At 52.3% G+C, this 26629-nt stretch overlaps 4 protein-coding genes across 4 annotated transcripts; 3 read left to right on the forward strand and 1 right to left on the reverse strand.

Moving 5' to 3' along the window:
- Positions 1-1358: 1358 nt before the first annotated feature.
- DICSQDRAFT_19161 (uncharacterized protein) lies at positions 1359-7667 on the forward strand (the record flags this gene model as incomplete). Its single annotated transcript, XM_007367713.1, has 3 exons — positions 1359-1457; positions 1554-1681; positions 7550-7667. Coding segments are annotated over 3 exons (345 nt in total), but the record flags the coding sequence as incomplete, so codon positions are not given.
- A 1259-nt stretch (positions 7668-8926) lies between these two features.
- On the forward strand, positions 8927-10669 carry DICSQDRAFT_181931 (uncharacterized protein; the record flags this gene model as incomplete). The annotated part of the gene is made up of 6 exons (XM_007367714.1): positions 8927-9272; positions 9331-9594; positions 9660-9944; positions 10011-10262; positions 10329-10421; positions 10480-10669. Coding segments are annotated over 6 exons (1428 nt in total), but the record flags the coding sequence as incomplete, so codon positions are not given.
- Positions 10670-12383: 1714 nt separating this feature from the next.
- Positions 12384-15657, forward strand: DICSQDRAFT_148489 (uncharacterized protein; the record flags this gene model as incomplete). Its single annotated transcript, XM_007367715.1, has 15 exons — positions 12384-12489; positions 12652-12772; positions 12834-12886; positions 12943-12977; positions 13031-13065; positions 13130-13443; positions 13494-13604; positions 13659-13727; positions 13782-14085; positions 14145-14615; positions 14669-14863; positions 14923-15059; positions 15160-15219; positions 15303-15367; positions 15424-15657. The coding sequence occupies 15 exons, from the start codon at positions 12384-12386 to the stop codon at positions 15655-15657; spliced, it is 2310 nt and encodes a 769-aa protein (XP_007367777.1).
- A 7312-nt stretch (positions 15658-22969) lies between these two features.
- Positions 22970-25207, reverse strand: DICSQDRAFT_172004 (high nitrogen upregulated cytochrome P450 monooxygenase 2; the record flags this gene model as incomplete). The annotated part of the gene is made up of 10 exons (XM_007367716.1): positions 22970-23390; positions 23443-23532; positions 23588-23832; positions 23890-24049; positions 24105-24179; positions 24233-24256; positions 24310-24529; positions 24596-24673; positions 24735-25077; positions 25133-25207. 10 exons carry the CDS (start codon positions 25205-25207, stop codon positions 22970-22972), a joined length of 1731 nt encoding a protein of 576 aa, XP_007367778.1.
- Between the last annotated feature and the right edge of the window lie 1422 nt (positions 25208-26629).

Here is a 26629-nt window from a genome sequence, read left to right on the forward strand (position 1 = left end):
GTATCTGCCACCAAGAAGCCTTCCTGAATACAATGTTAGTGTTGTGGACAAGGTATGGTTTGAGGCTCCTAGTCTACGTTTGGCATCATCGATTCCCGGGCTATCCTTCCTGCAGCACTCACTAACAGAATATGACACCGTCACAAGGACATGATCAGATGATCAGAGACAATCAGTCAGAAGGAAAAGATTATCGGAAAGTAGCCTGGCGCCGTAGCTGTGACTCGGACATCGTGCTTTGATACTAATGATTTTGTGCCGAAGCACCAGGGAAAGACTCTTACCATTCCTTTCAGTTGCCCTGTGCTCGCGTACATATATTAGGGCTCTCCAGTGCCATCCTGCCCTAACACATCATCCCGGTCTTACACTTTCTACCACTAGTGACCACACGAGATTGTTCTCATGTCAAGCTCGACAGTCACCCTGGATACGTTTGGGTGGTACATGGTCAAACTTAACACCACAGGAGCGATAACACAGATGGTCCTGTCTGCTGTACTATATGGTTCCTAGCAGCTGACTAGATCCCGCTAGTAATCAACCTGACTGAGTTTATTATTAGGTTGCTTCACGACTCTAGTCCTCTTAGCGTTTATGGCTCTTCTAAAGTGAGCCTGCCGTTTTTACACCCATAATCCATACTCGTGTGCTCAAAACGCTCGCATTTATCTGAAGGCAACGGCATACACATTGTTTCATCACCATTGTCCTCGGTTCGACACTCGTTCTCCTCTATGCATCCACCACCCTGGCTGTCGTCACCACTGTTCTAGAAATACAGGGTGATATTCTTCAGAGCATGATCTCGTCTATTCAATACATCTGGAATGATTGGCCCATATCCGAGTTCCCAGTGGCAATATTAGACTCATTGTCTTCTGGTCCCAACAGCTATGGAGTCTGTGCGAATACGGCGGCACTCACAGTCAACGTACGTGCTGGTCTTCTTATCACACCTCATTTTGTGACGTTTCCCCAAGATGCTCTTGGGCGATTCAATTCATCAGTAAACCGTGCATTAGCTTAATGGCTTAGCGCCTTAAGCACTTAGCTCTCCCACGCATATCTTCGAGCTGCTCACCCTCAACTCCGTACAGCGTGCCAAATAATGGAGTGTAGCAGAAAGAGAGACCAAGAGAGGTCAATTGGAGCCTGTACAGACATTATGACAGAGGCCGGCGTGCACGATGATGATGCAGAACGTTTTTGCACTCGCCCATCTTAATCGTCTTAATCCGTCTTAATCGAGCATCTTAACTCTTACGACTTACTGACGCTTAATGCCGTCTTAGGCGTCTTAATGCCCTTAAACACGTGTTTAAGACGTATTAAGTGATTCCCATGTTTACTGATAAGTTGTATGCTGGCGAGCTTCGTTGCTTTGGCCTGGAAACCGTGTTGTACGAGTTATTTCCATTATGCTGTTGATGACAACTTTCGGTGAGCTTGTGATGGTATAGAAATCTCTGTATGTTCTCATAACCATTGTCTCCGGGTCATTAGCTCTGGGAACAGTGGATCTCGGGTTCGTATGTTCCCTTCCCCAGCAGCAGGCTTTGAACATCAATGCCAGCGAGTCGGGAGGCATGTATCAGGGATCGCCATACGGCATCGCCGCCTCTATGCTGTCTCTCAGCGTGAATGTATTTGCAACCATTATAGTGGCGTACAAGGCATGGTAAATAATCTCTCAGGTCGACAACGGCAATGATCCAGTATCTCACCAACCTTTCAGGACGTCGAGAAGGTTCCTTCGGAGATTGGTGGTATGGGGCGACACGACTGCCCGAATGGAGAGGCTGTTCTCTATACTACTTGAAACCGGAATGGTGTATTGTGCTATTTGGGTGAGCCAAGTGTTTTGCATCGACATCTCAGGAGCGAGACTCAATGTCCTGCTTGCAGATGCTTTTGGTTGTTTGGCAGCTCTCCTCATACGTGCCGACAAACGGGGCGAACTTTCAAGCATTTTACTACCAATTCGGTTACTTCATCAGCGGAGGACTTGTACCTATCATTGTGAGTTGAAGCTCCTTCAAGGAATGCACCTCTCATAAACCTCCGAAGGCCATCTACCCGGCCGTCGTGATCATACTCGTCGCACAAAACCGGTCGCATATGGTGGTATTCCTCAGTGGGGGTGCGGTCAAGACCCCCCAGCTATCACATTTGGACGGCATTCAGTCCCAAGGCGCGACTGTGCTGCATATAGCACGGCAAGGGGATCAAGTCCGAGACGGGTCTAAGGAGTCCAGCACGCACACCGCCGACACTTGGAAGATGGAGCCTGGAGGAATTGCGTAGCTTGTGGCTCCTAATACGGCGCAAGGACCCTGTGACGAGATAGCTACTATAGACACATGGCGGTAAAGAACGGGAATTCGCGGTATGCAGACCTCAATACATGTACTTCTACACCCGGCGCCGTGACTGCTAGACACTGGGGAAATAAGAGATACTGGAAGAGATAAGCATTCCTACTGCAACAATTCGAGCCACTCCACAAGGTCAATGAACGTCCTTGAATAGCGATTACGTTCGTCGACGAGCGACCCAGTGTATGCCGCTCGCAGTCAACTGGTGGATGCAGAGCATGGAGGCATCTCCGGGTGATGTGGACTTACTCAGAGAAGCACCCGGTACTCTTGCGGGTGCGGTCAACTTGTCCACCATGATGGTGTCTTCGTGCGCTGAAGTGACATCCATATCTATCGGACGCTGATAATGAGTAATATCACCGTGGATGACATAGCAGGTTCTCGCGTGCCTTGACTCCCTTCAGCTTCGTGAGTACAGACTTTGCAGAACTAGAGGATGGGACCGAAGGACTAGGACTAGAACCCTTTTGAGGAGGGGCAAGATACGACGTGGTTTGAAATGCAGGCGGAGATATTGCGGTCACATGCGATCTTGACGGGTTTTGCAAAGTCGAAACGGACGGCGTAGACGAAGGCAAGGCGCGCGCCCTGGCCATTCCAAATGTCGTGCCCCATCGACACATCTCAGGCAACCAACAACGGCTTGGGATCCATGCTCACCTCGGATCGCACACTGGCAGCCTGCGTAGCCCGTATCTTCTGCTCGCTCTTCGCCGCCTCGTGACCACCATCATGAGCGTATAGACACTCCGAGCCTGAGCTGCTTTGCCCAGCTCTGCGCGACCTCTGGTGAGGCATACGTTGTGCCTTATGCAGTGAGCTATACCGAAGATACGTTTCACGCGTTCACCCGCGCAGGAACGTCGGGAGACTAGGAGATTTCATTGGAATAGGCTGTTCACCCATGAGCACGCGGCCACACAACAACGCGATGGATGATAGACATACTCATGAGGATGCTCGATGCAGTCTGTAGCATTGGGCTCTTGTGGGATGGATGTCTTTGGTGAGCGGTACGTTGTGTTTGCAGCATTGCGGCCAGCGTCAATGCTAGCAAGGGTTGCGCTGGTTGCATCAACCCAGGCTGAGGTGGAGGCGGATGTCGAGCTTGGCGTTGCGACATCGAATAGCGTACATGCGTTTGCGGTGCGTGGGTCCCCGTTGATCATAAGCGGAGAACTATTTACAGCCAAGCAGGCCTAACGTCTGCGTTCGCGACAGGGGCGGTGGGCAGGAGCGGGTACATCCAGCGCGCAGCGTCAACTGCGGATGCTGTTTCTGAGTCGCTAGACCTGAGATGCGAAACTTGTGTGTGAGTGGCGGATGAATCGAGAACTTGGGAGAGATGGGTATCGAGGGCGACAATCACCCAGACATGAGATCAACGAGGATCGTAACGTTAAGGCGGGACAGGGGATGACGCCAGCACTTCCTGGCCACGTGAAAAGACTGTACCTGGCAGTTAGGGCGAGTCAGAGATGGACGGACTTCGACACACTTTGTCAAAGTAATTTGGGCTTTACCCGTGGATTCCGAGAATAGTGGGTGGAGATCGACCGGTATTCCATAGCATTCGGTGACTTACAGCGCGATCAAATACCATGTGGTGGGTGTATGCTAATCATAACTCAGTCTAGCGTAGCGGATCTTTGCAGTGCTCGGGCTACTCTGTCGTAAGATCGTCCAATGATGACGACCTTGGGTGCTCAAATCTCCGAGATCGCCTCCGCCACTACAGCAGGGATTGACAACAAGGCAGCGAGGATCCAAGTGTGCATCCCGGGAGAAGGATCTAGTAGCAGTGTCAGGTGTGGGAGGACCCAGGCACCCGGCAGTCGTGAGCGACGTCGACGCTCCTGAGAGTCGGGATGAAGTTACGATCCGCCGCAGGGCGGTACTGCCATCTCAGACATGTCGAACCGCCGCTGCGGCAGACAATGATGACCTTGGCGCCTGACAATGCTTGCTGAGGCGCAAGGCGGCGCGGTGGACGTGAACACGAACCTGATCTCCCGGCGCTAGCGTCGGCTCCCTATAAGCAGATTGCTCTGGGATAGATCTCGGATAGAACGGAAAGCGCGTTGAGACCGCCAGTGTTCGTGGGCAGAGAGGCGGAAGGGGTGGAAAGTGGGCATGTTGACACAAGTCTCCCCGTCAAGGAGGGGCAGTCGCGAAGCGCTTCATCTCATGTCGTAATGAAGGGAAAGATCTAAGGGAAAGCGGAGGAAACAAAGGCAATCGGGACAGTCAAGAGCAATCGGTGTGCGAGATAACAGAGAACAGAGAGCTTACCTAGACGTGTGCAGAGGCGGGTCGGGCCCGGGCCAGGTTCAAGTTAGGTGACTCAGCGAGCCTCTGGTCCAGCGTGTGAGCAGATTTGGCTATAGTATAGGAGATTCATCCACTATGCAGTCATGGCAGGATCTAGTTGTAGAGAAAGGCTGCAGATGCGACATAGACATCACACCAGGACGTAGGAAGAAGACGTCGTGCCCAACGCGCGTCGATGTCCCAACTCGTTACATCACGTGTTTTTGGCTCCACTGCGTCGCTCGCCGGAGGGCGCTTAAGGGCTTTGCCGCACGTTCCGCATCGCTGCCGTTCTACAGGTTCCATTGAGATCAAACTCTCACCGCGGCTAGTCCGATTGTATTGCATATGGTGTGTTCCGGAATGAACTGTCAGACGCACTCATTGCCTTGACTCACCGTGCAGATAGCAAATGATGCGACTCATGCCACGGGCGAGGTCGCACAAGCTGCTATCGATAAAATGCGACAAGTTCTTTGGCGATGTGCTACATGAACCATAGGCTACACAGACTTGGAGGTACGTTACCTGATACCTGTTGGTTCTTTTACAAAGATTGCTTGATGGCAGCGGTCCTCGTAACTGACGTCTCTACGCATCTCAGGTAGACTGATGGCGCTTGTGAATGCAGTCGGCGCGACATCGCAGAACACTGGCTACACCTCGCGGCGCTTCTAAACCTACTTCTAGCAGGCCCGCAATAGAATAGTCTACGGGCGGACGCTCTGAAACAATCTCTTCGTGAGCGTGAGTACTCCTAGTACAGTCATGTCTTGAAGCAAACATCGACCACGTGAATGGGCATTGTTCTTTTAGCATGAACTTGAGGTTCGGGGTTAGATTGATTCGACTTTTCCTGGAGCATATGGTGGATTCTCGGTAGGGGAAACCTGCAAAGAAGATTGGATGGTGCTGAAAAGTATACAAGCTTTGTAGACCGGAGTAACTATGCTGTGATTCGGTATGCTGCTCATAGTGGCGACATTGCGCTGGTCGCTTAACACAAATATCGGATTGTATCACAGGTAAAGAGTCTCTAGGGTCAGTATTAGGAGGAGATAATTTATGAGCATTCTATGCGTGCCTGTTCCAGTGCTTCATGGCTATTGTTAATGAAGTAGTCTGGGCGTTGTAGGATCACCATGGAATGGATGTGCAAACCGCCCTCTTTCTCATTGACACCGATAAGATTTTAGAGGTCCCATATAATGGAACATCGTGAAGAATTAAGGGACGCATGTTGAGCCGTTGTCTGTTCGTTGCCGCTATTGACTAGCCTGAAGTAACGTGGGAGCCACGCGCGTATCGCCCAGCTATCTCCGTTTCACGGACATTGGTCATCCACATCACAGTGGATTTTATTCCCGGGGTCGTACGGTCATGAGCGCATTGGCTGGCTCTGGAGCAGTATCTCACGTTGTGACTCGATTACCCTAGATCGTCCATCCTACGCGGAGAATCAAGCGTTCCACCTACCAGCTATGATCTGGAAACCCATCCCCTCATATAGACATCGCTGACAGAACTACCGATGACTCCGGGAAATTTTGAATGTTCCGCGCTGTATCGTATTGAGTCCCCGTACTCGGACCGGCTCCCTGTTCATCTCCGAGCCATGGGAAACTTTTAGGTGGAGCTCACGCGTCAGAGACTGGTTAGCATTGTACATCAGCGGTACGTGTGGGTCGGTGTAATGCGATGACCGATGCGAATATGGCTGGAAGTCGTGATATATACATGTGCAGAGGCTCGTCAAATGGCGCAGATCCGCTCGCATCAGCTTTGCCACCAGAACTTTCTCAGAAGCTCTGGCACTCTAGGAAAGTATTGCAAACCCGTGATCTCATAGCTGTCCCATGGAAGGTGTCTCCCCCAACGTCCTCACACACAATGGCCAAAGTACAAAGGACCAGGTTCTCGTTGCTATCATCTCATCCCTTACAACCGGTAAGACAGTGTAATCCTCAGCGGATCTTTGGGAGCTCAATGGGTCATAAGGTTGTCTGACGCTGCTTTCCGCAGTTGCCTTATATCTACTCATGTGCGTGCCTGTTGATACAGCTGCGTTGTGGAGTTTGTTGTGACGCAGGTCTCAGCCAAAGGAATACAAAGCAGGCAACCTCAAAAGCCATCATTTTCGCCGTTGTCGCTATGTACATCTCCGGGGCTGGCTACTGGATATATGTCCTTCAAAACACGGTATATACACTCGACCAAGGAGGCATGCTAAGCAACGGGACTAGAGACGGGCTGCAGACTTCAAACTCTGAATGCTATGCATCAGCGTTACCTGTCTGTCTCCACGCGCTCTCGTCATACCACACTTCGTCCTGGGAGCTCAGGGCATGGGCTAGGCAAATGTGTGTGGGGACGGCAACTTTGAGCATTAACGTTAGTCGACTCGTGGAGTACTCTGGTGAAAGATGATCTAAGCCTTTCGATCCATTGGCAGGTCACCCTTGGAGATGCCATTGTATGATGGAGGGTTTGCGTGATTTGCGGAGGACACCGTTCAATATACATGGTCGGATTCTTTCTATTGGCTGCCACATGTGGTATGTAACGGTTAATCCAACGTTAGAAGGCACTCACTCCCTTTCTCTGTTAGCTATGAGCGTGGTCAACACAGTCCATGTCTGTGGTACATGGAATCTCCCTAGTGCATTGACGTTGGATGTCAGAGCAGCGGCTAGTTCAAGAACAGCGGAATTCTTATCTTCAGGTTTCAGTTGGGCAGCCCCTGCAACTGTGGTTTCGGTTGCACTTAATGCCATTGCAACATCTCTCATAGGGCTCAAGGCATGGTCAGAGTCCTCTGACTTACTGGGTTCTTCGAGAGACTCATGAAGCTGTCTTAGGAAATATAGACCGACAATGCGATCACATCTTTCCGGGGCCTCTTATAGAACCAGAGTCGGGAAGGTCATGGCCCTGCTCGTCGAATCTGGAGTCATATACATCATCATCTGGGTAAGCTCCACAAACCTGTCTTGTATCTGCTTCTTGCTCTCGCTGATGAGTTTCCCAGCTACCGCCCGTAGTGTATCTGCTCAGAGCCGGCAATTCCGAGTTCGGCACTCCGTTCAGCAATGGAGTAACGAACTTGGATCTGTACCTATTCATATTTGTTCAGGGAGGGCTGAGTGCTTTCGTGGTCAGTTGTGCATTCTGTGTCTTCGACGTCCGTTGCTATAGATCAGTTGATGCTTTGGCTACAGAGCATGTACCCGATGAGCATTATCATTCTTGTTGCTCTGAATAAGTCGCAATGGGAGGCGCACCTCACGGACGGCACCATTCCCGTCGCCCCAGAAATCCCTCTCCACCATATTCAAGTCACCCTTCACGAAGTATCAATGGGACAGAGCGGCGATGCATATAGAGAAATACTCCAATCACAAAAGGACAATTTATCACCGGAGTAGTATGCTGAGATGCCCGTACATGTGGGTTTGATGCAGATATAGTCACGGTCCCTAGTCGGAGCACGGTCAGGACGATGGGATAGGCATGTCTACAATATTCTCATCATCGTCATAATAACGACTTCAATTCTCCACGCCCGCACCGGTTGTAAACTAGTAGGTACCATACATCGCTGGTTACAGAGTGCTATTTGCGCTCACCGCTCTCCGAAGGTTGTATGTTCAGAGCTCTGCGCCTCCGCCCGGGTTGACCCGACCAGCACAACCCTTGGTGGCATCTACACTGGCCGCAATGCTGCAAGCCGTGCACAACGTACCGCTTCATCAAGGGACGTCCCACAAGAGCCCGCTACACAAGCTGCATTGAATGCCCTCGAAGATACGTCTGACATTGATCGAGTTTCTGTCTTCCATTTTCTCACAGTATAACAGCCCATTCCAACAAGGTCTCCCTCCCTTGACGTGCTCGCGCGTGCTCTGCTCGCAAAACGCGTGGGGTTCATCCCCGGTCTAGCGCACTACACAGCGCAGGACGTGTGCAGCTAGTTCGCGACGATGCCTAAGGGGCAGAGACAGAGAGAGAAAAGCTAGCGGGCAAACCTACTTGTTCATGCACTTGAGTTGCCGCCACAGGCGTCGCGGGGGGCAGATGGAGGAAGACAAGCACTTTGCGTTCTCAGCGCTCGTGTTCCATATTTGGTGCACACGCCTCTGACGCAATCCATCATCATCGCGCTTTCTCCCCGCGCTGAGCCTTGAGTCCTTTCCTCCAGTCGACATCGCCAGTCCAGCCTTCTCAGCACTAATAGGATGTCATCAAGCGTGAACCTAAGCAACCTCCGCCTAACGGTCAACTCTATGCACGATAGGGCGGAAGAGCCCAGCGCAGCTGCTAGCACCAGCAAGACTCCGAATCGCCGGTCCACGCAGAAGCGCAAATCTCGTCGAGTCCCGGATGAGAGCGAGACCGAAGGCGCGAGTAGTCGTCCCACGCGGAAGAAAGCGAAGACGAGGGGACGGCCTCGGCGCGAGCGCTGCTCCCCAGAGCCGGACGAGGAGGGAGGTGAGAACGAGGGCAAGAAGTGGGAGCCGGGGAGGGATAGGGGCGAGAAGAAGAAAAAACACCTGATCGATGCTGCGTATGATATCCTCAACGGTGAGCCTGTTTTCGCGTTCTTCACGCGCTGCATGGAGATGTTGTATACAGTGACTAGTCGATCGGAGTCTGATTCACGATGACTTCCCTTCCTCTCCACCCTCCCCAGATTATTTCTGCAACGTCGACAAGCACCCGGACGAAGATGCTCGTGCGGAGCTGGCGGAGAGGGTGAGGGACATCCCTGGGTGCGAACACTACACCTCGCGCCAGGTGTACGCGTACTTTGGGAACATGCGGTTCAAGACGCGCGAGGGGCACGTTCCGAAGGCCATGCGCCGTTTGCAGGAGGACGGGAGGCTGCCTGGGGAACGCTTTGGAGGTACCGTCTCGCTTTCACGTTTGTTGCATTGCGCGCGTAGTGACAACGTCGTCGGACGCATGAAGACACTAGGGCCATCACAAGCATTGGCCAGAGCTCGCGCGCGTCCCGTCCTGACCGTGCTGCGCTGTCAAAAGAGGCTCCCAATGCCCTACCTAACGTCAGTGTCGTCTCCCAGCTTGATACACTCCTCAAATCTCATCCTAGCCTGACGTACGAGGACGCGGCGCGGTGGGCGGCCACCCTTGGAGGCGGAATTATCTCGATCAACCCGGATGACATCCTGACGTATGCGCTATTGAAGCAAGCGAGCACTACTCAGCGGCCACTTGATGCGGAGAGGCATTCAGGTGAGTCTCGCGGCCTGATACTACATGTCAGAAGCCGCGCTGATGTCTCGCTTACCCACACGACAGAAGACCCAGGCGAGGACGACGGAAGCCGCGAGCGGGCCATCACTCCCGTCGATCTGGAAAACACTTTCATGCGGCCGCTTTTCATCGGATCCCCATCGCAGAGCGCGTCCGAGGCAGAGGTGGAGCTGCTTTTGTCGGAGTCTACCCCTGTGCGAGAGTTGTTGACGTTTCCCTCGCACGTTGCAGGTTTCATTAGGGACGGCGTGAGCGAGATCCAGTCTAATTTGGTTCCTGCGTACGGAGGTAGTCTGGGTAAGTGGGTTACAGTGTCATTGTACCGGTCAGAGCTTGTAGCTGACTATTCATCGCGTTGTGTAGAGGGCTCCGTTAGTGCTTCCTCAGATGTGAGTGATGCAAGTCCATCGCAAGGGAGATCGCAGAAATCGCAAGTGATGCCCAGCTTGAGCAATGGTACAGTTCGCTCGACCTCGAACTGACCTCCACTGACTCACGAGGCGACCCCCAACGGCCCGGCATCGTTCCCTGGGCCACATGATCCGCAAGTCTTCGCCGGCGGTCCCCACCAATCGCACGTTTAGCCCGCTATCGGTTGGTATGCAACAACACCACAATCGGCTCAATCCTGCAGTCCTTGCAAACTGGCTCGTATCCTCGTCGACTTCCTTCCCACTCGTTCCAGACCCCATTTTCTCTCCAACCAACCCCATGCATATGTTGATCTGAAGACATCACGACAATTGACAGGAGCACGGCACGCCCATTAGGGACGGTCTCAGCGGATCGTCGTGTCATCCTCAATTGCCCCTAGTCTCTGTCTTGTCCTTGTTCACTCGACCTGACGGCGGTTGGTTGCTAGTGCCATGCCATAGGTCGCCCTTTGATGCGTCGCTTCCGATCCCCTCGTTCCAGGGATTGCGGGGTTCTGCATGTGTGTCCCTTGTCGTTGTCGGTTCCATATCGGCGACATCAGCGATAATCGACATCACGGTATTCACTGTCATCCCCATTTACGCTCTCGCACCTCGCTCGTCTCCCCCTGCAGAGCTATCCGGAATTTCTCCTTTGTTAGCCTCAGGATCCTGACTCCGTGGTTTTTTGGGAGGTGTTCGTGGACTGCATCTATTATCCTGTTTGATCATTGCCCATACTGTCATGATGCATGTTCTTGCCCTCAATTGTAAGTCTCCTCGCATGATCGGGAAAGGTTATAATCTCGGTTCCATGCTCTGTAATCCAGAAGAGAATCCTGATCCTGTGTGTTGCTCTCCGTCCTCTGTGTCATGTTCGCTCCCTTACCTGACGATGGCAATCAAGACGTTCTAATCCAATCCGCTCTATTCCGCTGCGGCAGATCAACGCCTATATAAGTCCCCTGCTTATCACCGCGCGCCTTTGTCTTATCTGACCGCCGTACGTTGTAATCCCCTTCCGACTACGGTGAGCTGTCGCCCCCATCTCAGCTGATACTGTTCATCCAAATCAAACCCTGAGCTCTTATAGGTTTCGCTCACCTCGTACCTGACCTCGACTCCTCCCCAAGTAATGACCTCGATTACTGCTCTTTCATGGGGCGATGCAGGCTCTCTCCTCAGGACCTCAGTGCGTAGCGCTACCCGTCAGGCTTCAGAGTATATCCGCTGGATTCTCCTGCACCTGATACCTGGCACTAGCACCGTGCGATCTGTCCCTACGCAGTCACTTCGCTTAACAGGTCCGTCCCTTGCCTTAGGCGATCGTTTGGGGCACCCGGCCCTCATCTGACAATGCGGTGCCTGTGGTATGACGTTCAAGACATCTTGTTCCTTATGCAGAACTTCCTACCTTGTCTTCGGAGAAGGAGCGCTGATCTTACGCCAAGCTTGATCTGCAGCTCGCGCCGCGTGGTTGAATGCGTTGTCTGGAGGGGACGATCAACCTCAAATAAGCATGTGGAATGACGAACTGAGAGTGCTAGGGCATATGTGCCAATTTCTCCAAGCCGATGTTCGCTTGCGAGTGTCTCCTTCAGACCCTGACATCCCTTGGCTCATGCTATGGTACGACACCATTTCTATTTCGAGCACAGCGAGCGGCAGACCTCTGTCACGATGCAGACTGAACTCTATGCTTGCAGCCGTATTTCAGACCCAGATCACATCATCATCGACAAACGTTCATAGTGTACGGGTCTCTTCTTATGTGGATCTGTTTGAGTAGCGTTCATTGCATCTACTGCAGGTCTACCGCAGCAACTGTCATCTGGTTGCCGGCGTGCACCACGTGTTCTTCATAGCGCTCGTATCGAAGGCAGCCCTTGTTTCGCGCGTAGATGGAGGTACACGACATACCCACATGGGTCGCATTCCTGGTCGCATATAAGCTCAGTCTGAAAACGCGGCACAGCTGTTGTACCTCGCCTCTCCAGCTTCAAGCATGTCATTTTTCAGGTTCGTCCCCATCTTGAACGCTACCCTATGCGCACAATTTGTCCCTGAAATATGGCTCCTTGCTCTGCAGGAGGCAGACGAAAGGCTCAAACGTGCGTGAACATCATAGGATTAGCTTCAAGTGGAGAGCGAGATAGCACTTACCCAGTTGTAGGGTGCTGACTCTCACGATGCCCGCCAAGGCAATTCCTCGTCCACTGCCACGAGTGCGACCTACACCACCACAAACAATCAGCACGAGGATCGTACTTCAGAACCGGTCGCTCCGGCCCAGACGGACCGTGAGGACCACGATCCGACTAGCATCTTGCATAGGGAGTATGCGCACAAGCGCAGGGAGCTCTTGGAGATCGTCCACGACCTGCGTGCGCTCGGGTACGCAGGCTATCAATATTGACACACCGCAGAAAAATTCACTAATGGCATGCATACATAGGTCTGAAAAGGAGCTCGATGTTCCTCAGATTGCCGTGATTGGAAAGCAGTCAGGTAGGTTGTACTGCGCTTAGATACAAGCGCTTAGGCTGATCGTACTCTGGGGTCAGCGGGAAAGAGCTCGCTTGTGGAAGCTGTCACTGGGGTGCGCACTTCTCGTTCCTGAGATCCAATAACGCTTCATGTGTATGACATCAGATCAAAGTCCCTCGTGATGCCGAAACATGTACTCGGTATGTAATCTTACCCACATCTTTCTTGCTGTCCAGCGACGATGCTTATTGCTTGCCTATACAGATGTCCAACGGAATGCACAATCACAGCGGACTCACAAGAATGGTCCTGTACAGTCACCATCCGAGGCAGCAGCCAAGAGTTCAGTGGCATCATCCATTCCAAGGACCAAGTTGAGCTCTGGATCCGTCGGGCGCAGGCAGCCGTACTGTGTCCCCACATCTCCACGGATACCTTCAAGACTAAGAATCGTGAAGAGCTTAAAGACATCGCTGACTCCAGCGTCGACAGCAATGTCCTCAAGTTTAGCAAGAAGGCGATAGAAATCAGGATCTCCGACCCGGAAGGGTCGGACCTGATGTTCGTTGACCTCCCTGGTATGTTGTCAGAACTGTCCTTCTTTCATCGCACACTTAGCGTGCCACAGGCCTCATCCAGTCCGGCGAAGATGATAGTGTCATCAACATGGTCGAGGAGATGGCTTCTGAGTCGATTTCTCGTCCGTCCACCATTATCCTGGTCATTGTTCCTGCAGAAGGTACGCCGAAGAGCAACCCCTATGAGCGCATCTTCCATCTGAGGCCTATATTAGATGATCTTGACAACCAGGGGGCGATGAAGTTGGCCAAAACGGCAGATGAAAGCGGAGAGCGTACCATCGGTGGGGACGATCTTCATCTCTCCCCTTTTTACTGATGTCAACGTGTGACTCTAGGTATTGTCACGAAGGCAGACAGAGTAAGCGTTAGTGCGACTGGCCGACAGAAGGCATGGAAGGATCTCTTTGAAGGCCGCGCAACCAGGCATAAGCTCCGTCTCGGTTATTACGCCGTATCCCTCCCCGATGACAAGCAGCGTGCTGACAATATCACTCGTCGCGAGGCTCAGCAACAAGCGAGTCGTGTTTTTGATACAGTCGCTCCTTGGATGGACTTGAGAGCGACTTGTCCAGGGCGCCTAGGGGTGCAGGCTCTAGTCCATGACATTAGCCCCCTGCTCTTGAAGATGCTTGTTGATGCGTAAGTCCTCTAATATCCCATTGTGTCAGTTCAGTTCCGATGAATGCATGCTTGACTAGAATCCCACGGCTAAAGGCTACTGTCGATCAGCTACTGGATTCTTGTCTCCAGGAGTTCCGTAGACTACCTCCGCAGCGTACCAGGAACACTGCTTCCGAGCTCGTTCAGCTCATCAGCGCATTCTGTGAATCTGTCATAGCTACGGCGAAGGGTACTAGCGAGGACAAGAGCTTCGTACATCGTAGCCGCGAGGCTTACAATTCCCTCAAATTTTCCATACGCGCCACGGCACCCGACTTCAGACCATTTGAATACCCAGCACAGTTTTGCAAGCCCGGAGATCCGAGCTCTGTACAGGAGAACTCAGTGCAAGTTGTGGAAAGTCCAAGAGCGGCCTCTCCTCCGTCGAGTGAGACAAGACCTGGTTCCCCAGTCATCGAAATCAGTGTGCCTGCTTCACCGATTGAAGTGCATCACGAAGTCGAGGGTATTGTACTGGGTTTGATGGACGTGAGACAAGTGATCAAGGAGTAAGCACAATTCCCTACATCTAGAACGAAAAGGTTTTCATAAGATTCTCCAGGGAGACGAGTTGGGAGCTCCCGCACAACATCCCTTATTCTGCCAAAACTCGACTCATTGGGCAATTCGTGCGGCGTTGGTCGGACCCTTCCCAGCGCTGTTTCTTGCGCATGCAGAGGGTCCTGGACGAGTATGTGTTCGACAAGTTGATTCCCCTCCACTTTGCCCAGTACTCGGCTCTCCAGGGCTTCGTGAGGTGCGCATCCGACGACTGAGTGCTTCGTCTCCCACTGAAACGTGCACGCATCTATACAGAGAACGACTTCTCAGCAAGATGAAAGAATACATTCGCCATTCGGAAACCTCGGTGCAAGATGTTCTCAAGCGCGAGGAGACTCCCTACTTCACTCAGAACGGACATTACTTCGAGACCTCGCGAGACCTCTGGATGGGTCATTACAAGGCGATACGAGCTTGCCGCAATGACTATAGGCTCAACCGACATGTGGCGTACGAATACAACATGCCGGGTCTACCATCCCGCCCCAAAAGTGCGTTATCTGTGTCTATATGGTAGAAGGCTGAACAAATGTTCGATTGCGCAGCCCCCGAGTATACCGCACTCAATGCGCTTAGGGCGTTGCGACCGTTCCGGAACATCAGCTTTGGGGACCTGCATCGGCTACTGCCCCCAGACGAGTTTGTAGATGAGCTGAACGTGATGGCGGACGTCCGTGGCTACTTTCAAGTGGCATACAAAGCACGTCTTCCCTGCTCTCTCTTATCATCTGTCTCTGACATGGATCTTGCACACAGCGATTGATCGACGAGATCCCCCGGACGATACACCGTGACTTTGTAGAAGGCTTTGCGCATAGCCTGCAAACATATCTGTTGGACGCGCTGGACCTTGGAGGTGACAACGCGTCCAAGCGTATCCAGATGCTACTCGAAGAGGACCCTCGGATAAGGGACGATAGGGTGCGCCTGGAAGAAAGGCGAAAGTGCTTGGAGAGTATCAAGGCTAGGTTGGATAGCTTCCGGATCTGATGCCGAAGGATCAATGATACAGAGAGCATGTACTACTATGCCAGAAGGGATTTTATGGGCGCGTTGTGACGAGGATCAGTATGGCAATACCACCGAATGACTGTGATTTGTGTGTAGGGGCGATTCAACGATGTCCGTGAACAGGCCGAAGATACAAAGACCACGGGAGCTCCGGGTACTACGCAGGCACATGGTGAAAGCTAGGGACTTTTCCCAAAGGTTACAGAGCGGTTCTAAAGAGAAAGAGCCTACTGATGGTATCACAGGTCCTGGCGATAATGCGCCCCGCGGCCTGCATCTGGCGGAACTCTGGCTAGTTGAGAAGCTTGCCGGAGAGGTCCTCGTACCATTTGTCGCCGGAGAACGTAGAAGTGACTTCTATGTGTAGGCCTTTCAAGAACTCGAGCCGGCGGTGTTGTTTGCACGGAGGGACTGGCCAAAGGCGTGCCCTCGTGTTCAAGTTTCGGTCTAGTCGGGTAAGTCAACGGCTTGTGGTAAGAGTGGGAAGGTGGGGTAGCTCGTGCTTGGCGTCATCGGGGTGCCGGTAGCACGCAGCTAACGAAGGTAACACAGGCGTCGGGGCATAGGGAACCGGGGCAGAATGCACGACAGAGAGATGATCGTCTCGAACGCGCGCGCGCGTCGCGCAGCGTCAACTCCGTGACGGCTTCGGCGAACATAGTTGCTGCCTTCGTCCGTCGCCTGATATAATGAGCCGCCCGCACTCTCCGCTCTAATCATACGCCTTTTCCTTGCTAGGTCACTTCAAGACGTGCAATGTGCCATCCAATCAGGCCCTCCGCCCGTCGCATAGGGCTCGTCGAATGTCGTGAGAAACAACGCGCGCCAGAGGTCGCTATCGTTTGTTTGTATCGCAACAGCAGCACCTCAAACGCAATTACACCTCCCCGCCCACATCCCCCACCGCCCCATTCACCACCCCGCAACGACGGCTCATATTCCCTCACTGTCCACTTCCGTTCCGCCGTTCGCAATGCCATCACCACCCGCTCCATGTCCTCACTCGACGCGCGGCGTGGCGTCGGTGCGGAGCCGGGGCTCTGCCGCCGCGTTCCTTGAGTATGAGCACATCCGTCAGCGGTGTACCTCGGAGGGGCCTAGGGCGAGCGCGAGGCGGGCGGGGCATGGGAGCCGTGGGTGCGCGTGCGGTGGAGTGATGTCGGGGGCGTCAGCTAGGACGTCATCAGAGCGCTCGCGCACAAGTACGATGCGCCGCTTCATCCGCGACGATCTTGTGTGCTCAGTGCTAACTCGACGTCTGAACGTGTCTGTGACCTGCATGCCAAGACGTCCTCCACCAGCGCGCCCACCCACGCTCCAAGACCGACTACTACCTGCAGCATCTCTTCGTCCGCATCCTCGACCACACCATCGCCTTCTCCGCCTCCTCTTCCTCCTTCTTCTTCTCATATGACAGCGCTCCAGAGGACTCCTACGCGGAGATGTCTGCTGGTATACCGCGCTCAGAATCCCCGGCGCAGATGGACGACGAGGAAGAGGACGACCTCAAGCACCGTTCGCGTCGTGGGCGCCGGACACTGTGGACGACAAGTCGAAGCTGGAGGGGCATATGAGCCATACGGCGAAGATATATCTGGTGCGTCTCCTCGCTCGTGGTCGGGTCTTGGGCGTGCGGTATGTATGGGCGATGAGGCTGATCGGAGTACTTCAGGCGAATGTGTACGTTTAACGTGAGTCCCCCTGCTTGTCGATACTGGATCGTGTTAGGACGGTATGAGCGAAGGCCTGACGGTTATAGTTGGCGCCACACGAGATGAACTAAGTGATATGGGTACGCACCTTCTCCGGGTACCCGGGATGCTACTGATGTACAATATGAAGCAGGTGCCGTCTGACGACTCTCATACCTAGCCCTCTCTGTTTGCTCCATTAACATGCTAGAGACCACCTTGTAGATGCACTGTTTATCTAGACACTCTCTCGACCTCCTTCACTATAATGGCTTCCCATCCTATTTGTTGTCCGTAGCGGCTCTACAAGCTGCGCCGAGGCCTCTTACAGCCGTGGCATAACCGCCTGCGTGCCAAATTCGCCGCATCCTTGACTTCCCCGCGTTCGACTTGTTGTGGTCCTTTGAAACCATCTCCTAGACACGTCAACTTAGTAGCTGCTTACACGAACCATCCAAGGAAAGATAAGGGCGATGAATGCATGTCTGGTACCTACCATGCCGCCCACAGCGACTTTGCTCATCCTAGGCATCCAACAGCCATGGAGCCGACAGCACCTACACGAGCACCAGGTGCCCCTATAAGCAGCTCTATATTTCCCGCCGGTGCTCCGCATGATGCTACGGCGGCTGACCTGCATGCGGCATTTCCTCAGTCGCTTGTTCAAGGACACGATAGCTGTCCCAGGACAGTCATAGAGCTTAGCGCATGGCTCAAGTCGCTGCGAGTCAGTAGGGGTACTCATGAGTTGTGAAATAGTAGCTTCTATTTTCCATTGAAGGATATCGTAAACGTACACGCATTGAGGAGTGGATACTACGAATTACTAGTCATTCTCCGTCACATGTCCGTAGCAGCTGTCTTGCCACAGGGCCCTTACACTGGTAAACAAGCCAGAATTCACACAGGTTCATCAGACTCCAGCTGCCGCTCGCTGACGATGGGCGTGCGACACACTTCTGGTGCGTCTCCTAGTTGATCACTATGCCGGGCTATGTGCAGTGGTTTCTGGACTGGAGCCCCAATCACGTCTGTAGGTGGGCATTCCGTAGTATTGACCGCACCTCCGACAAAGGCTTGGAGAGCTGCGGCCGCCCGCGGCGCAACGTCACGGTCTGACGGCTGCACGGGACTTGAAAAGTAGGACGATGTGCTTGGGAAGAACATGATGCACAGAAACCACGTTTGCTGAATTCCAAGGGCAATCCATGAGACAGAGTAACAAGGCAGATATCGGATTGAGAGGTGAACACGACGCCGAGCAGCGTGGAATGCATGCGAAGAGCACTCCGCAAGACGGGAACCAAACATGCACATACAAGGCGAACCGACTTGGTTCGCCTAATAGGCGCTCATATTGCGGTGAGATTCTCCAGTATCTGCATCCTTTCTACCCTCTGAAGCCCGTATGCTTCTGCCAGTGCAAGATTCTTCTTATCTAATTTATCCACAGGCTGAGCCAAGTCACCATCACATCAGAAATTCCTGAATTGAACTGTCTGAAGAAGTTTCGAGGGCAAGCGGGCACAAATGGGATTCGCGTTTGGCCGGTGCAAACGCGTGTCGTACGTAGTACATACAATAGACCTTATATACACAGTAAAATAGGGGTAGATAAGAGCGCGGGTATCCGTCGGGGGGCGGGACCTGTGGCGCTCGTTCCGCGAGCTCGCCATCTTGACGCCAGGATTCCAACACTGTCAACCGTTGCCGGATCGAATCCCTAGCTACCAGAAATTCTAGCAGGTAGTAACGTGATCATAGCTGTTGCCCAACAGTCCCCTCACTTCTCGACTGCACCTGACCGACGTGGAGGTACGCAGACAACTTCAGAGAAAATGAAATGCTCTATCATCGCGTCTTGCGCGTTACCTCCAGGTTTCGTCCGAGGGTCAGGGAGCGTCTCTGTTAACTTAGTGTGAGTGCTCCTTTTCAAGTTCTCATAGACTACGGTAGCATTTATGAGAAGAGATGTCCAAATGGAGTCGGGCCTGAGGAACACACGTTAGACACGGTGCATGCGTTTCTGTTGACATGGGTTCGTAAAGGGATGAGAAGCACTAGCTCGCCCCAATTATCACATCGAATGTGGTGAGCACTGCTTCTTGCTGTGGCGTGACGCTTACATGATCGAATCAAATTCTGCTCATTCCCTTCCATCTCCGCTGCACAGCATAATGGACAGCCCTCTGGAAGCTCGTCGGAGATCTTACCCGAGGACGACGCGTTGTCTGTGCGATGAAAGGAGAACCAGCAAGGGAATCGCTCTCCGTGCCCGAAACTCATTACGAAGTTCCTTATGTATGTTCAAGCTATCCGCTGGAGGTATTTCAGGTTTATAATTGTATTGCCAGTCGGGTTCCTTGAGGCTCTCTGTGACTTCCACATATCCGTGAGATGAAGACGGACGTCATCCGAGAGAGACCCGTAGAGTTTGGTAGGTGATGTCCTGTGCTTCCTTGCTGTGACTTAGGGAGCGGAGTATCGAAGCTGATCCGGAAGTGTATTCCGGCATTTTCCTTGACACAATGCCATCACTTGGGAATACCACGTTCGATCTTTCTCGTCAAGGGTTCAGGACCAACATCCATGGCACGGCCACACTTCGTGGCTTCGATTTCTGAGCTGTTCTTATTTCCACAAGAGATACCGTTTCCCAGGAGTTTGGCTGTGTATATCTTCATGACCCATAGCACTAAGTCCAAGCTCGAAGATGCAAGAGATACAATATTCATGCCATGATCGGACAATGACCTTGATGCCCTTTACGGAATTCACTCGTTATTATCCCCTCGTCGGCGCGAGAACACTTCTCGAACTTCCAGTACCTAACAACAGGCTGTGTTTAATGCAAGTCTTCTATGCTTCTCCGCAGCCTATCGAAGCCAGGCGGCTTGCCTCCTCCATCTCATATGACTTGAACTGTATGGAGCTTCTGCACTGCGCACAGTAAGACTCCGCCAGTGAGCAAGGCATGGCGGTAGTTTACGTAAGGTGGATCTAATAGCTGTGCGACTCATGGCACCGAAGGCTTGTCCACCGTGGCAGCACACTACCGGTGATATGACGGATCTGTCATGAACCCACAAAGAAGCAGGGAAATACACTCGGAGACGTGATATAAATATCGATGACCAGAGTCACTCTTCAAATACCGTATCAATGCTGTCGGTGTATATAGTCCGGAGCGGTAGACTCGGAAGTGTGCGCAGCTATTGAAGCAGCGCACTTTGCACCCCTCACTTCTATTTCCTTGCAAGATGTCGTGGCCATCTAACAGTGAACTGGTTGACATTATTTCGTCCTATTACTGGTCGTGAGTCGCCTGGTCTCTTGAATGGAAGACTTCTGACAGTCGCTTCCTTAGATCTTTTGTCAATTATGGGCTCGTCGCAATCGCAGGTATGTTCGCCTACACTTCGCATCACCAGTTCGATAGATCGAGTTTTGTCGCAGTGATGGTGTTGTACGACTGGGTGATCTCCCTCCCTCGTGAAATGGAGTTGTTCATCAACACAGATGCCCGGCCACTCTCCGCTTGTCTGTACTTTGCAAATAAGTATACCAATATCGTCAGCCAGGTGGTTAGTATGCTGGCCTATGCTCCGCTATCTACAGAGGTACACTCGTAACCTGCTGGATCAGATGTCAGAGGCTGATTCACACAATGATAGAGGTGATTAGCGAATATTCAAGATTATATTCCGTAGCTTCACCAACCATGTATGTACTCAGCTGCGCTAGGATCCAGGTCGCGACCGATCTGTCCATGTACTTGGCCAGAGTGGCACCGGCATGTGAGTATGTTGCACTTCTGGTGCCCATATCTATCCTTCCCACTAACTTGAGATTTGCAGTGTTCACGGGTTTGAGGGCATTTGCACTGAGCCAGTCTTGGGAACTATCCATTGTCGCCTTCACTTTCTCGTTTCTGCCGTTTGTGACCGGGCTCGTGCGTGACCCTTTTGGGATATTAACTTATGCTAATGCATGCTGAGTTGAACCTAGGTGAACCTCGGATATCACCCCTCTGGAACCATCTACCCGGTCATTGGGTGTATGATATCCGATGATTATCCACTCTCATTGGGTTATATGTATTTCCGTTGCCTGATTACTCAACTCTTCGCACATTTACAAAGCTATCATAGAAGTAGGTAATTAAAGCGCAACCGCAAAACAATCAACTGAGCCAGTATTTCAGTGGCCGTCGTCAACCGGACAGCTACAATCATTGCTGACATCCTACTCATCGCGATTACTTGGTGGAAACTCCGTCCCACAAGTGTCAGAACGGCAGCGAGCGTTATGTCAAGGGCAGATCTCATGGGAGTGTTACTTCGAGACGGTCTCTGCATGTTCACTCTCTGTTGCACTCCATACTTACAGGGAACGACAGGAATGCTTTACTTCGTGTGGGTGCATATTGCCATCAATTCAGAGCTGACATTGAGCCCTGCATCGCAAAGTGTATCATTGATAATCAATGTTGTACTAGTCATATTTCTGCAGCAGCCCCCGGTGCGTGCTAATCTTGCTCTTGGAAATGTAGGAGGTAGCTCTGATTCAGCTTTAGATCAATAGCGTACTATCAGATGGTGACCAACTGTCGACTCTCATCTCTCCGTACGTCCCCATCCTTCCATAATGTTAACCGCCTGCCAGCTGCCTGATTCATACCTCCTTCCACGTGCTTAGCCTCTTGTCAATTCTTGTTTCGCATTTCATGTTGGACCTCCAGGAGGCGTATCAGGCGATGACCCTCAATCAAATCTCCGACAACCCCTTGCGCACATCACATGTCATAAACTCCTCTACGTTGAACTTCGCCAGCACATTTGGCTCACTTGCGGCCCATATCGATGATCTGACTGTGGAATCGCTGGACTCAGAGTAGGACCGGGGGGCTTCAGCAGTCATATAAATTGTGTGATATTTTTTGTATTGGAAACCACGTCGCTCACAGAGAAGGGCGTGGGGAGGAGCTCATACTTGGATAATAAAGCGATGTTCAATCACTGCAGCCACCTTCAAAGCTCAAGGGGCTTATTGCATCATACGATCTCTGGTCTCTCCATAAGATAATGCGTTACAACGAGGCCTAGAGGTAATCAGTAATCGGTTGAACCAAAGCTCAAGCAACCAGACATGACGTAGGTTTACCTGCCGCACGTTGCGCCGCATGCACCGAGTCTCTTAATGGAATCACGTATATACTCTGGTCACAATGTGGTATACCTTTGGCAAAATCTCGGTGGTGGTACGGTTTGAACTTGTGACACCCTCCTATACGCTGTGACGGAAAGGCTGGTGATGGCAAATACTCGCTACTTGATTGTGGTTCATGAGTACTCAAGGAAGGCCTCAACGTTCTTTCACAATCACCTCTCTTTTCCAGTGCGGCCTGGCTATTCTCACACGATCTGCCACTTAGTCACTGACCTATGTCTTACACGTTGTTAAAGGTCTAGTCTTGGCTTCAAAGCCTGTTTCGACGTTATATTATGACAGCATGTAGGGGATCAATTGCGTCTAGTCGCTCGGCTCACTTCTCCAAGCCTCCCAACGCTGTTTAGCACACAAGCTTAGCTTCGCTACCTTCAATACCGAGGCTCGATATGGACCGGCAAGTCCGGGCGATTGGCCGTGAAGTAGTCCTTAAAGTCCTCCTCGTATCGCCTCGAGTCCCACCCTTCCTGCAATCGGAACCGGAACCTCTGCACGAGCGCACAGATGACCATCCGCATCTGCTGCATTGCCAGCCCCTTGCCAGGACAGTTCATCGGCCCGATCGAGAACGGGATGAACGCCGCATCGTTGTGTACGAACTCAAACTTCGGCTTTCCGTGACCAGGGGGCGGCTGCGTGAGACCGTGAGGGAGCCGCGCGCTCTCGAGCTCCAGTTGGCCGGACGCGATGAGCCACCGCTCGGGCCAGAAGGTGTCTGGGAAGACGAAGTTCCGGGGATCGCGGTGAAGGACATAATGCGGGATGTGGATAAGCGTCCCAGGCGGTAGAAGCCTATGCATACAGTTCAGGATGATATCTTGGATGACATGCATAAGGAACGTACACATTGTTATATATGAGAGACTTGGAGTTATGTGGTACTTCGCGCGAGCTGTTGGTGGGAGTCGGCGGGAAGAGTCGCAGGGATTCGTTGCTGCGAAAGCGAGCTTTAGTCAACACCATTCCAGGACTGTAAGGCATGTTCGTACATCACTGCTGTCACGTAATGCAAGTCGCGATGGTGCTTTGTAGTACAGACATCCTCGTCGGGAGGATAAAACCGGTCTACCTCCTGCTGCAGACACGCATATGCAGAGGGGTCGGTCATAAGGCCGTAGAAAACACTCGTCAAGCCACTCGATGTTGTGTCTGAACCAGCGAGAATCACGAGGAGACCGTCACTGCGGAGCTGAGCCGTGGGAGGCGGGTCTTTCTTTGGAAGATCTTCGTTGGCCTGTCATAGAACACTGAGCTCGGGGTGACACTGGCAGCGTAATAACAGTACGCTTACAAGATAATGGAAAAGGTCACGAGTGATGGATCCTCGAGCGAGGCGTTTCATTGCTTGCTCCCGGCTGTACTCAAGAAATTCGTTTACGGCTCTTGCAGCTCCGGGAATGTGGCCTAGGTATACTCCGAGCCATGGGACTTGGCCCATGAACAATGCCGTGCTGTGCACGGTGCGGGAATCAGTATAACACATGATTGAAGGAGAATATTGCTCACGCTGTTCCTTTCTCAAGCGTGGTCCATAAACCGGTCTGATCTCCATCCCGCATTAGCTCAGACCCTCCACCAAAACTGTAGATATATGAGTGTTGAAAGCGGATGTGGTACATTGAGAGGGAACGCACGCCATGTCCGACATGAAATCGTATCTAGAATGGGCCCGCATCAGGTAAACAACAAGGGAAGGCGCTGTGTGACGTACGCAAGGTAGTTGAACCATTGACCCAGAATCACCACTCCCTTCTGCTCTGCTAGCCTATTGACCAGCTGGTAAATCCGAGCTGCTCCGATTTGCTCATACTCTCTGAGAGCCGGGGGAGCAAGCCCTCGGACCCATGGGCGTCGGCGGATAGCATGTTCCTCGAGGTCCCGGATGCCAGATAAGTGGATATTCGATTCAGTCAAGACTGTTCCCGTGAAGACTGTCACGAAAGTCAACGCCATTGTCAAATCTCAAATACGGTAGACACAGCTCATAAATAACGTACATGCGCTCTTGGGTAGACCTGAAGGACCTAGTACCGGTCCAACTAGGGACGCGTCCCGCACGGAGATCGCGTTAGGACCTGGTGTACATAAGGTAGTAAGCCACCAATCATCCCGTTGAGTTGGCGTAAATGGGAGTACCTATTCGGACTACATCCCCATATCTCTCATGCAAGGCCTTGAGATACGTCATCTGTTTACCGGTGGTTGTGCGGACAGCATGAACGAACATGGACGTCCGGCACCAGAACGGACCAGGGTACCGATACAATGGGTGAAAGGGAGATAGCCTGTAGGCAACGACCGTCGTGCATAGAGCTCCCAGATATATGGCGTAGCAGAGGGCCATCGTCGACACGAGGGACATCTGGCCGATTTGGAGGGACATGGCGTACCACGCTGCGACGGCAGGGGGAAGTAGGACAACAGAGGCATGAAGTTTCAGGAAGAAACCGTCATATTTCCGCATTATCTGGTGCCCAGCCTGCAACCGAAAGGTCAGCTGGGCCTAAGTGGAAGATGAGGGAACTTGGACGTACCAGCGCCGAGATGCTTAGTGCCCATACAAGTGTCTCCCATGACGATGAAGTATTTCGCCACGATATTGATTGCATTGAGTTCGCAAAAGCTATATGTCGAGAACTGATGAGCGCATTCAACAAGGGGCGATGAGCAGGAGGTGTGTAACGAGTTCTGCGAATGCGGCGATGAGAAGTACTAGCGAGCCCTTATACTTGATTAGCTGTGGCGTTAAGCTCAAGGGCACGTATGCAGGGTGCGTGCGAACTCCTACGTACCGCTGCGGCTGACTCAATGACCCCAGAAAGAAGTTCTTCCAACGATCCCACCCTGAGAGCATCATCAAGGCAAGGACCCGAAGGATGCCGTCCAGTATGACGGTCGATAGGAGACCAGATGGGTAGTCCGGAACTTCACCCAAACTTGAGCGATGCTGATGCTACCCAAACGGACGGCAGTGGAACATTTGAAATGGGCACATACCAGTGTGGCTGTCTCCAGGCTTTAGCGACCAGTACCAGAGGCAAACGGCGGCAAAGGGACCCCATTGTTTGGCAATATTGTGAGCGTGGCTGCGACGTTCGTTGCCGAGTTGCAAAAAACCTTCTGGTTGTTCCCCCTGATGTGGCGACTCTACTTGCTGTGACTGCGACTTCTATCTCGTCTTCACGCTTTCAACGAGCAACGAGCAATATCTGGGATTTCATCTCATCTGAACAATGCAACTACCCCTCCGTAGGGAGGAGAATCTTAGTGACCGTCGATCGTTCAAGGCCCGGCAATCGCCTGGCATGTTCCCAGTTGCGCAGCTGCTTGATCGGTTGAATGAGGAGAGTTCCATGCTTTCCTGCTTCTGTGTCTTTCACCTCTGGCCCGTCACCTCACTGACGATGCCACGGTTCCATGATTTCTACATCGTACCACGCAGGGCCCTAGGTAGGGCGTAGTTAGATGTATCATCGTCCCATCCGAGGACGAAGCTTAAGCTTCACAACGCCTGATTCTACCTTCTAGTTCGCTCTCCCCAAGCCAATGTGAGTTCAGTCACAGAAGGTTTCATGGAGCGATGGATACGATGGTTCAGTACCGAACATGACTCGGTCATATGGTACGAACGTCGATGTTTTCCCGGGGACGCTCTTTTTTTCGGTTAACGCCTCCTATCCCCGCCTGAAGAACCTTGATCGGCTGACACATGTATCGATTCCCTTGCTTGAAATGTCAGCATGCGCTCTCCTGCGAGCCGCCCGGCACTGAGAATATCAAAACATAGGAGAAACCGAAGAGTAACATAGTGACAAGGGCCCACGGTGATTCTAATTGCTAGCCAGCGTTGTAGTTCACACATACATATACGGGAATATGAAATGCCATTTTCGCCGATTGCGTCATCCGAAGCCAGATCGTAGGAGGCGCGGCAGTGGGCCTTCTTATATTCCTTCCATATCTTTTCCAAGTGAGGAATTATGCCGCATTTCGAGCTCTCCACAGTTCGGGACCTTTTGACAAACCCGAAA

This window comes from Dichomitus squalens (genome assembly GCF_000275845.1).
Source record: "Dichomitus squalens LYAD-421 SS1 unplaced genomic scaffold DICSQscaffold_28, whole genome shotgun sequence".
Lineage (NCBI taxonomy): Eukaryota > Fungi > Basidiomycota > Agaricomycetes > Polyporales > Polyporaceae > Dichomitus > Dichomitus squalens.